The 12,658-nt window shown below is 37.2% G+C and overlaps 1 protein-coding gene and 1 pseudogene across 1 annotated transcript; both read left to right on the forward strand.

The window, feature by feature from the left end:
• Positions 1 to 4,941: 4,941 nt before the first annotated feature.
• Positions 4,942 to 5,892, forward strand: LOC129644798 (olfactory receptor 5H8-like). The gene has a single exon (XM_055570250.1). It carries the CDS (start codon positions 4,963 to 4,965, stop codon positions 5,890 to 5,892), a length of 930 nt encoding a protein of 309 aa, XP_055426225.1. The 5' UTR covers positions 4,942 to 4,962.
• A 3,605-nt stretch (positions 5,893 to 9,497) lies between these two features.
• LOC129644445 (olfactory receptor 5H8-like) lies at positions 9,498 to 11,833 on the forward strand (annotated as a pseudogene).
• Positions 11,834 to 12,658: the final 825 nt, after the last annotated feature.

The raw sequence follows: 12,658 nt of genomic DNA on the forward strand, positions 1-12,658 counted from the left end.
AATGGGCTGTAGTAATACATCCAAATAACAATAGTATTGCCTCCAAAATTTACAGAGGCATATTATCTGTTTTTCCTCTCTTTCAGTTTCAGGAAGGGCCAGAAGTAATATCCTTCACTTAGAAGAATTATCTCAACATGTGCTATATCACTGGATACCTAGACATTCCACTAAAGTAGAAGGCCCCCAGAGTTTTGTGAGATTTGTTTTCTATGTCTTTTGCAAATGTCTTACCAATATAAATACTTCTTGCTTACTATAACCAATCAGCATAATGTCATCAATGTAACAGATTAGTGTGTTACATTACAATATTTACAAATTATATATCTGATAAAAAAACTTTCACTGGGGATACATGAAGCACTCCCAAAACTCATAATAAAAAGATGAATAGCCCAATTAAAAATTGGGCAAACTATCTGAACAAACACTTCACCAAAAAAGGTAGACAGATGTCAAATAATGTTACACAAAAAGAGGCACAATATTATGAAGTCACTAGGGAAAAGCAAAGAAAGCACAATGAGGTATTAAAAATTAAAATGATCATAAATGAAAAGAATACACATACTGGAAGCAGTAATACAGGCCTTTGTGCTCACAGATAGGCAACCAAATAAGTTAGGAGACAATTACACAAAATTGAAGAGGGCAGTAAATTTTATCCAAGTGCTGTTTGTGCTGAAGTGACCTGTGCACATTACATTCCCCACTCCACCGTCCTGTGTACTTTTCACAGGAACCCCTCTCTCCTATGTTACTTATCTCCTCTATTTTGGCTTTCACCAGCAAAAATGTAACGAAGCAGGATAAGTGATTAATCAGTCTATCAAAATGATGCGTTTTTGCTCTCCTCCTATCTAACCAGGAAGTCCAAAGTGGAAGTTAAGTACTTTTTTCTTTTCAGATATCACACCAAAATGTCACAAACAAGTAAAGTAAGCTTTATTTTTCTGAATGAACATTCATGGACAACTGTCTCTGTTACTGCACAAATCTGAATTTGTTGTCACCATGTTCAAAATTCCTCAATAGTTTTCCTGTAAGATGTGGTAAAGAACAAACCCCATAATCTGGCCTCCAGACTCTGTGCTATCCACATATGCTCACTTCCCTGAACCCATCTCGCTCCTGCTGCCTCTCTGTTTGGAAGCCATATTTACTATTTTGTGTTGTTCCAATGATCCAGGCTCTCTGAGGGTTTAGAACTGGAATGAGAGTTCCAGCTACACAGAAAGGTCAACTTTCTTGCAATTGGAGTTTGGGGGGAATCTAAAACATTGACCTCATTCAAATCATATGTGATTGGCTCAGACAAGATCATACTGAGCAAAGTTCTCAGAGTACCAAAATTTAGAGATACGGTGGAGTTTACACAAACATGTCAAATATGTCATCTGTGTTTGAAAGTATGGCATTAAAGTACAATTTTAATAGTTAGAACTGGAGCTGTCTACAATGACTACTGCTTATAATTTCAGAGTCTGTAATGCCCTATGGAACAACATGGATTTCTCATACATGCCCAAGTCCTCAATGCTCAGAAGAATAGCTTAGCTTTGTCCTAATGGAATTCCATGGACACTATCAGGGGAATATTAGTTACCCACTCCTTCCTCTCTGGCAGTCCTACAAATGGTTAATTCTTGTGTTAAAAAAATTTTAATAAACAACATTTTCCTAAGCCTGGATAATGAAACCTCCAGAATGAATCAGTGTATAAAATATTGCTCTTTGTGTTATTGTCATTCCAGTGCTCCTGTATTATTTCTACCTCGGAAAACCAAATGCTGAGAGGATCTTGACAATTTCTTAACAGATACTGGTAAGAGAATGATTTCTATAATATTCATTATTTTTCAAGGAAAATTAAAATACTGTTAAACATAATAATTTTGATTTCATTTACAAAATGTCAAAACAGGCATTTGAAAAGGGAAAACAATAATAAGAAGTAAATAATCTGTATGTTTTGTTGTTAAAAGTAAAATCTGGATGTGCAAAATAGCTCTAAGACTATTTTATACTCTTTAATGATATGTCTGATTAGATTGACTATAATGACTCCACAGGATATGTTGTGGTGAACTAAAACATTAATCAAATTAAAAGTGTATTTAGGGATTTAGGTCATAATGTTTTTAGTGTAAGAAATATGTATTATATATACATTTATTTAGTTATCCATGTCCTGTCCTCTTTTCCTACTTATTGTTTTTTTATTTTATTTATTCACTTATTTTCGGCTACACTCAATCTTCACCGTTATGCACAGGCTTTGTTTGGTTGTGGAGCGCAGGGGCTACTCTCTATTTGTGGTGCATGGGCTTGTCATTGCAGTGGCCTCTCGTTGCGGAGCATGGTCTTGAACCCGTGTCCCCTGCTTTGGGAGGTGGATTCGTAACCACTGGAACACCAGGGAAGTCCTTCCTGCTTCTTATTTCCTTTTCACTCAAATTTGCCTTTCTACTTCTTTATCCTCTTTCCTCTCAATTCCCACCTCTCTTTCTTTTGACAACTTTCATGACATTGTTCCTCAAGAAAGAAAATCCACATCTGTTCACATCTTTATTTCATTTTCCTCAATGCTGTGTCGCTTGCTTTCATTCAATTCTCATTATCCTACAACCCCTAGTCTATCACAAAATGGAAACTTCTCTCACTAAAGCCAATAGAAGTCTCTCTTTTTTTAAATTTACTTTTTAGTTGAAGGATAATTGCTTTACAGAATCGTGTTGGTTTCTGCCAAACATCAACATGAATCAGCCATAGGTATACATATGTCCCCTCCCTCTTGAACCTCCATCCCACCTCCCTCCCCATCACACCCCTCTAGATTGTCACAGAGCCCCAGTTTGAGTTCCCTGAGTCATACAGCAAATTCCCATTGGCTATCTATTTTACACATGGTAACATTAGTTTCATTTTCACACTCAGTAATCTCTGTTCACTCCTTATCCTACTAGAACATTCATTTTGCTTTAGGCACTGTACTTTCCTTTGTTCTTGCATATTTTCCTCTCTTTAACTTTTCAGTCTCAGTTTTCCAATCTTCTCCTGTTTCTCTCATCACTCTGCTCTGTAGCCATTTGTGACTCTTTCCTTTTTTTCCTTTTGTGTGAGCCACAGCTCCTGGTTTCAAGACAAAATGACTAAACTGAAAGGAAACTGGCTCTAACAAATAATGCTAGGGAAGTTGGAGAAATCCACTGGAGAAATAGGCAGGGTCATAAAGTAAGAAGTTAAGCAGTCAACAGCTGAAATCATATCTCAGTGCTAGCTCAATAAGGGCTGCTGTCATTGCTGCTGAACTTGAGTGCTACAACTCACAATGAAAATGCCACTGTTGTGGGTGCAGGATGCATTTTCTGGGTTCCTGTTATTGCTCCCTTGGTTGACTTTGAACCACAAATCTCTTCCGTTCATATTTGACATCTCTCCCCACTCTACATATTTCAAATCTAGTGTAGATGAATTTTACTGGTTAACCATAGATCTATTTCCCTCTCCAGGAAAAGTCAGTTTCTAGAACTTTTGGCTTCTAGAGTAAACAACTTTTGTCTGCCACCAAGACATTTGTAATACAAAAGTCAAACAGATCTAGTAAATGATGTATATACATTTCAATCTCTTTAATATAACTTCCTCACCTTTATTTTCATGCTTCCTTGTTTTAACATTATGAATACCATCCACTGGGTTAGTCATATATGCTATATTTCAGTAACTTCAATGACTTCTAAGTCATTATTTCTATTAAGTCCTTATTGAATGATACCACTAAGTCTATATGATCTGTATGTTCAGAGATGGCTCCTTGCAAAAATGGGCCACTACATCTCAGTTCTTAATCTCAAATTTTGATTATTATTCCCAGCTACCAAGTGACAATCTCTTTTACTAGCTATCCTTCATATCTATTATGCTATCAAGTCCTAATGACTTAAATATAATTAATGTTGATCTCTTTGTCTTCCTCAAAACTCCCAATATCATAGCACACAATGACTTAAGAATTTCAAGGGCATTTTAATCACTGAAGGACATTTATAAAATGCATATTACCTGTATTCATGACCTGCTGAATCAGTTTCTATGATAATACCTCAGAATTTATTTTTGTACCAAAACTCCCCCAGAAAATTCTGATGTGTAATCTGGTTTGGGAATCATGGACAAGAGTCATAGATTCCTGATTAGTATTTCTCACAACTGGTCATTCACCCTGCAGTCTATTTTCTACAACCAAATATTTAATTTCAAAAATAACTGATGATGCCAATCCCTGTTTCAAAGTTTTCAGTGAATGCCTATCCTTAAAAAATAAAGTTCAAGATCTTTCACATAGCACTGATTACTTTTATAATCCAGGCCCTTCCGACTACTTACTTTTGACACTATATTCACCTTGAAAATGCAGGATAGTTTTCCCATAAATTTGCTCATGTTCAGAATGTCTTTCTTCTCTTCTACATCTATTCATGACTGTTTACATTTTAAAATAAAATTATTGCATTTTTCCAAAATAGCAACTGCTACAAATACTTTTTATGTTTTTGCTGCTGCTAAGTCGCTTCAGTCGTGTCCGACTCTGTGCGACCCCAGAGACAGCAGCCCACCAGGTTCCCCCGTCCCCGGGATTCTCCAGGCAAGAACACTGGAGTGGGTTGCCATTTCCTTCTCCAATGCATGAAAGGGAAAAGTGAAAGTGAAGTCGCTCAGTCGTGTCCGACTCCTAGCTACCCCATGGACTGCAGCCTACCAGGCTCCTCATCCATGGGATTTTCCAGGCAAGAGTACTGGAGTGGGGTGCCATTTATGTTTTTAGTAATAGTAAATAAAGGGCATTCATTCTAGCGCATGGTTCTGTTACTCTTAATGAATTTTCTTTTAAGAATTCTTGTGAAATGTTATTTTTCCATTTATTGCATTGTATTTCAGAGGTCATCTATCAAGGATATGGAAACAAAAAATGTAACAGAGCTGACAGAGTTCATTCTCACAGGACTTACACATCAATCAGAGTGGCAGATCCCCCTGTTCCTTCTGTTCTTGATGATATACCTCATCACCATTGTGGGAAACCTTGGTCTAATCACGCTCATCTGCAATGACCCTCACCTTCACATCCCCATGTACTTATTCCTTGGGAATCTGGCCTTTGTGGATACTTGGTTATCCTCCACAGTGACCCCCAAGATGCTGCTCAACTTCTTTGCCATGAGCAAAATGATCTCTCTTTCTGAATGTAAGATACAGTTTTTTTCCTTTGCAATTTGCGTAACCACAGAATGTTTTCTGCTGGCAACAATGGCATTTGATCGCTATGTGGCCATATGCAAACCATTACTTTATCCAGTGATCATGACGAATAGACTATGTATCTGGCTGTTAGTTTTGTCATTTTTAGGTGGCCTCTTCCATGCCATAATTCATAATGCTTTTTTACTCAGATTAACCTTCTGCAATTCCATCATAGTAAATCACTTTTATTGTGACATTATACCATTGTTTAAGATTTCCTGTACTGATCCTTCCATTAATTTTCTTATAGTATTCATTTTTGCTGGATCAATACAGACATTCACCATTTCCATTGTTCTTGTCTCTTATACACTTGTTTTCTTTACAATCTTAAAAAAGAAGTCTCTACAAGGAATAAGGAAGGCCGTCTCCACCTGTGGAGCCCACCTCCTGTCTGTCTCTTTATACTATGGGCCTCTTCTCTTCATGTATGTGCTCCCTGGATCTGCACAAGAAAATGATCAGAATATGATGGACTCTCTGTTTTACACTGTCATAATTCCTTTCTTAAATCCAATAATTTACAGCCTGAGAAATAAGAAAGTCATAGACTCACTGACAAAAATGTTAAAGAGAAATGTTTAGCTATCATATTAATAAGTATTCTCTTTTCATTAAAACACTATAAAACTATACAATTAGATGTGTCTATGTGTTGATTATTATTTAAAAGTTTTCGTATTTACAGTTGTACTATTCTTTTATTGACTTATTCCCAGGCGGCTCAGTGGTAAAGAATCTGCCTGCCAATACAGGAGACACAGGAGATGTGGGTTCGATCCTTGGGTCAGGAAGATCCCCTGGAGGAGTAAATAGCCACCCACTCCAGTATTCTTGACTGGAATATCCCATGTACAGAGGAGCCTGGTGGGCTACAGTCCATGAGGTTGCAAGAAGTCAGACACGACTGAGCAACTAAGCATCAGTTCATTTCAGTTCAGTTCAGTCGCTCAGTAGTGTCTGACTCTTTGTGACCCCATGAACCACAACACGCCAGGCCTCCCTGTCCATCACCATCTCCCAGAGTCCACCCAAACCATGTCCATTGAGTCAGTTATACCATCCAACTATCTCATCCTCTATCATCCCCTTCTTCTGCCCTCAATCTTTCCCAGCATCAGGGTCTTTTCCAATGAGTCAGCTCTTTGCATCAGGTGGCCAAAGAATTGGAGTTTCAGCTTCAACATCAGTCCTTCCAATGATTCCCAGGACTGATCTCCTTTAGGATGGACTGGTTGGATGTCCTTGCAGTCCAAGGGACTCTCAAGAGTCTTCTCCAACACCACAGTTCAAAAGCATCAGTTCTTCAGGACTCAGCTTTCTTCACAGTCCAACTCTCACATCCATACATGACCACTGGAAAAACCATAGCATTGACTAAGCATACAAGATGTTAGTATCTAATAAGTTTCTTTAAACAACTTCATATTTTAATTATTTATGTCATACCTAAAAAATTAGAGCAGAAAACAAGAATGAAAAAATTTTACAGGCTTATATGTTATTCAGTGTGGCTCTATAAATACATTCAGTTGTAAAATAGTGCAGACCCTGTGAACAGGACTTGATTATGATATCTTTGCTATTTCTACAGCCATGTAGCCTGGAAACTCATATCAAATTTAACTCCGTATGGAGGCGGGTTTGTGTTTGGAGTGAACAGAAGTAATTCCCAGGAATTTTGCTAGCAATCAAAAGGCCTATTATTCCACATTATCTGAGGTATGGTAAATTTCACTTCTTGTGGGGATAAACTCCATACCAGACAGAGAAATAAAGAGAAATGAGAAAGCAATGAGGGAAAAATGGTATGGGAGCTAAGACAATGAAGACAGAGCTACACTATTAAGAGATCCTCTTACTTTAATATGTTTTTTAGAGAAAGGGAAAGAGGTGAGTTGCCTCTTAACTGTAAATGATTCTTCTATATGTCCTTTCTAGGTGTGTCTGTATGTTATACAGCAACCTGAGAAACGTCACTATTTCAGAATGCTAAAAGACTAGACTGATAATTTAAATTGGATAGACATAGAGAATAAGAGAGAAATGGCAGAACAGGAGAAAAATAGTCAAAAACTTCTTGCAAAAAAAATCCAAGAATGAACAGCTTCACTAGGAAGTTTTACCAAACATACAAAGAACTTATTTCAAAAGAAATAAGAGAAAACATTCCCAAATTTATTCTGTTAATGTTTACCACCATTACCTTGATACCAAAACCAAAGACATTATTAAAAAAATAATATTGCAGTGCAATAAGTTTGAAGGATATAGATGCAAATCAAATTCAACACTACCCAAAAGTATCATATACCATAATGAAGCAGGATTCATTCCAGGGTCAAGGATGATTCAACATATGCAAATCAATAAACATCATATCAACAAAAGGAAAGAAAAAAACCCACATGATCATCTCAGTAGATTTAGAAAAAAACACTTGATAAAATTCAACATCCATTCTTGAATTAACTATCACCAAAGTAGATATAGAGGGAACATATCTCAATATCAGTTCAGTTCAGTTCAGTCGCTCAGTTGTGTCCAACTCCTTGCGACCCCATGAACCTCAACACACCAGGCCTCCCTGTCCATCACCAACTCCTGGAGCCCACCCAAACCCATGTCCATCGTGTCAGCGATGCCATCCAACCATCTCATCCTCTGTCATCCCCTTCTCCTCTGGCCCTCAATCTTTCCCAGCATCAGGGTCTTTCAAATGAGTCAGCTCTCCTCATCAGGTGGCCAAAGTATTGGAGTTTCAGCTTCAACAACAGTCCTTCCAATGAACACCCAGGACTGATCTCCTTTAGGATGGACTGGTTGGATCTCCTTGCAGTCCTAGGGACTCTCAAGAGTCTTCTCCAACACCACAGTTCAAAAGCATCAATTCTTTGGTGCTCAGCTTTCTTTATAGTCCAACTCTCACATCCATACATGACTACTGGAAAAACCATAGCCTTCACTAGACGGACCTTTGTTGGCAAAGTAATGTCTCTGCTTTTTAATATGCTGTCTAGGTTGGTCATAACTTTCCTTCTAAGGAGCAAGCATCTTTTAATTTCATGGCTGCAGTCACCATCAACAGTGATTTTGGAGCCCAGAAAAATAAAGTCAGCTACTGTTTCCACTGTTTTGCCATCTATCTGCCATGAAGTGATGGGACCAGATGCCATGATCTTAGTTTTCTGAATGTTGAGCTTTAAGCCAACTTTTTAACTCTCCTCTTTCACTTTCATCGAGAGGCTCTTTAGTTCTCCTTCACTTTCTGCCATAAGGGTGGTGTCATCTGCATATCTGAGGTTATTGATATTTCTCCCAGTAAACTTAATATACAAAAAGCCATTTACAACAAACCCACAGCCAATATAATACTCAATGGTGAAGAGCTGAAATTTAGGAAAGAAACAAAGATGCTCACTCTCACCATTTCTATACAATATCATATTGGAAGTCCTAGTCACAGAAACCAGACAAGAAAAAAGAAATGAAAGGTACTCAAATTGTAAAGGGAAAGGTGAACTGTCACTATTTGCCAATGAGATAACACTCTATATAGAGAAGTACCAAGACTCCATCCAAAACCTATTAGAACTAGTAAATTAATTCAGCAAGGTATCAGGATACAAGATTAATATACAGAAATCGGTTGTATTTCTTTACACTAACAATGAAATGCCAGGAAAAGAAAATAGAAAACAATTATTCCATTTAAAACTGCATCAAAAAATAACTGGGAATAAACTTAACCAAGCAAGTGAAGACCTATATACAGAACTTTAAAACACTGATAAATAAAACTGAAAATGACTTAAAGAATTGGAAAGATATCTCATGCTCTTGGATTGGAATAATTAATTAAGCTAAAGTGGCCATAGTACACAAAGCAATCAGTGCATTTAATGCAATCCCTATCAAAATATCCAGGATAGTTTTCACAGATAGAACAAATAACCTATGGAACAATGAGACCCAAGATTGCCAAATTTGACTTGGGGAAAAATAATAACAAAGCTTGATATATATATATATATATATATATAGCCCTTCTATATTTCAGACAATATGACAAAGTTACAGTAATCAAAACAGAATGTTTTGGGCAAAAAAAAACACAGACATATAGAACAATGGAACAGACTGGCTATGAGTTCAATCAATTTTTAATGAAAATCTATCCAGTCAACTAAATGACTTCTCTGTTCTTCACTGACCACCCCCTTCACATCAAATATGTCACCAAAGTGGTAACTCTACATTGTGAATTCTTTTGCATTCTCTTCCCTCTCCTCTCAAAGTCATTTTGCCCAGGGCTAGTTGGCTAGTAGTAAAGAACCCACTTGCCAATGCAGGAGATATAAGAGCAGGTTCAATCCCAAGGTCGGGAACAACCCCTGGAGCTGTAGAAGGCAACCCACTCCAGTATTCTTGCATGGAGAATCCCATGGACAGAGGAGCCTGGTGGGCTACAGTCCATAGGGTCACAAAGAGTCAGACACAATTAAAGTGACTTAGCATACATGTAGGCATATTTCATCCAAAGAGATCTCATTTATTATAGAGGTAATAAAATTAAGAGGGCATTCGGATATGCATGGTTTATTTCAACTCTCATTCCCATTTACTCAAGTTGAAAATTTTTTGTGTCTTTATTTCTGGTTTACTCCATTTCATTTCAGGTAATACCCAGTGAGGACATGGAAAGGAAAATGCAACATTGCTGACAGAATTCACTCTCACAGGACTCACATATCAGCCAGAAGGGCAAATTCCCCTGTTCTTTCTATTCTTGGTGATATATCTCCTCACCATCGTGGGAAGCCTTGGCCTGATTGCTCTCATTTGCAATGATCCTCACCGTCATATCCCCATGTACTTATTCCTTGAGAATTTGGCCTTGGTGGATGCCTGGATATCATCCACAGTGACTCCCCAGTTGCTGGTCAGTTTCTTTGCAAAGAGCAAAATGATGTCTCTCACTGAATGTAAGATACAATTTGTTTTCCTTTGGAACCAGAATAACCACTGAATGCTTTTTGCTGGCAACAGCAGTATATGATTAATATGTGGCCATTTGCAAACCATTACTTTATCCAGTTATTATGACCAATAGACTATGCATTCAGCTATTAGTTTCATCATTTTTAGGTGGCCTTTTCCATGCCATACTTCATAATATAACTTTTATTAAGATTGACCTTCTGTAATTTTAATATAATACATCACTTTTACTGTGAATTTGTACCACTATTTAAGGTTTCCTGTACTGACCCTTCCATTAATTTTCTGATGGTATTTATTTTCTCTTGGTCAATACAGGTGTTCAGCATTCTTACTGTTCTCATCTCTTATACATTTATTATTTTTACAGTCTTAAAAAAAGAAGTTGGTACAAGGCATAATTAAGGCCTTCTCCACCTGTGGGGCCCACCTCCTATCTGTTTCTTTATACTATGGGCCTCTTCTTGTCATGTATATATGCCCTAGGTCTGTACAAGCAGATGATCAAAATATGATGTACTCTCTGTTTTACATGATCATAATTCCTTTCTTTTTTTTATTTTTTATTTTTATTTTTTTTTTTTTTCTTTTTTTTTTTTTCTTCCCCTCCCATCTCACTCTAGCCCCATAATATTGTTCTACTTATTCTTCACCAATAGGTAAATCACCAGAGATAGAAAACCTAACTGAAAAAGCTACCTAATCAAGAGCTGTGATGAAAGTTAATGTGTGTTTTCCTCCTTGTGATCCAAATAGAGAAACATCTACTCTTGCAATTGTGTTCATCTGTTTGTCTTCTAAACCCACAAGTCCCATTCATCTCTTAGAGCAATTTGGAGAAAATGGGTAAAAAAAAAATCTATCTGAGCAGGAGCTAAAGGGGACTTGTATTTGGACTGTATACAATTTCTTTTTTTTTTTTTTTTTTTTTTTGTTTGTTTGTTTGTTTGTTTGTTTTTTTTTAACTTTATTTTATTTTTAAACTTTACATAACTGTATTAGATTTGCCAAATATCAAAATGAATCCGCCACAGGTATACATGTGTTCCCCATCCTGAACCCTCCTCCCTCCTCCCTCCCCATTCCATCCCTCTGGGTCATCCCAGTGCACCAGCCCCAAGCATCCAGTATCGTGCATCGAACCTGGACTGGCAACTCATTTCATACATGATATTTACATGTTTCAATGCCATTCTCCCAAATCTTCCCACCCTCTCCCTCTCCCACATAGTCCATAAGACTGATCTATACATCAGTGTCTCTTTTGCTGTCTCGTACACAGGGTTATTGTTACCATCTTTCTAAATTCCATATATATGCATTAGTATACTGTATTGGTGTTTTTCTTTCTGGCTTACTTCACTCTGTATAATAGGCTCCAGTTTCATCCACCTCATTAGAACTGATTCAAATATACACAATGGAGTATTACTCAGCCATAATTCCTTTCTTAAATCCAATTATCTATAGCTTGAGAAATAAAGTCATAGATTCACTGGCAGAAGTATTGAAGAAGAATGCTTAGATTTCATACTCATATCAGTTCACTTTTTACTGAAAGTCATAAATTGTGCAGATTAGATGGTGCTACTGTTGACCAGGGTTCAAAGTTTTTTGCAGTTATCATTATTACCCTAGTGTTTTAAAGAATTAAGCTGAGAGTACTAATAAGCATCTTAAACTCTATGTACGTTACTCAAAAAAGTAGATAAAATTCTAATCAAGTGTTCATGTTATACCAAAAAAATTAAAGATGAAAACAAATTAAAATCTTCTGCACATATCTTCTCAATATGTCTTCATAAATGCATTAAGCACTATGATAGTATATTCACTCTGAAAAAGATTGAAATATGATGTCTTTAATATTAAGAAACCTGCACAGCCTGAAGAATCATATCATGTTTATCTCTCCAGTGGTGACAGGCCTGTGTTTGAATAAACAGGGCAAATTTCGGGAATTCTGCTAGCCATCGAACAATCTTCTATTTCACTCTATGTGGGACATAGTAAATTTCACTTTTTTGTAGAGTTTCAACTCTCTGTGCTCCAATTGTGCCCAGTTGTTCAATTGTGTCTCACTCTTTGCAACCCTATGGATTGTAGCCTACCAGGCTCCTCTGTCCATGGGATTTCCCAGGCAAGAATACGGGCTGGGTTGCCATTTCCTCCTGCATGGGGTCTTCCAACCCAAGGATTGAGCCTGCATCTTATGCATTGGCAGGCAGGTTCTTTACCACTGAGCCACCTGGGAAGCCGTGCAACTCTCTAATCACACAAAAAAGGCAACAGAAATGAGTAGCCAATAAAAATGAAAAATGAGAAAGGAGTTAAAGCAGAAAAAATCAGG

The sequence above is a fragment of the Bubalus kerabau genome, chromosome 2 (genome assembly GCF_029407905.1).
Source record: "Bubalus kerabau isolate K-KA32 ecotype Philippines breed swamp buffalo chromosome 2, PCC_UOA_SB_1v2, whole genome shotgun sequence".
Lineage (NCBI taxonomy): Eukaryota > Metazoa > Chordata > Mammalia > Artiodactyla > Bovidae > Bubalus > Bubalus kerabau.

Coding starts and splice junctions, on each gene's coding strand:
- LOC129644798 (XM_055570250.1), top strand. CDS start 4,963: ATGGAAACAAAAAATGTAACAGAGCTGACAGAGTTCATTCTCACAGGA.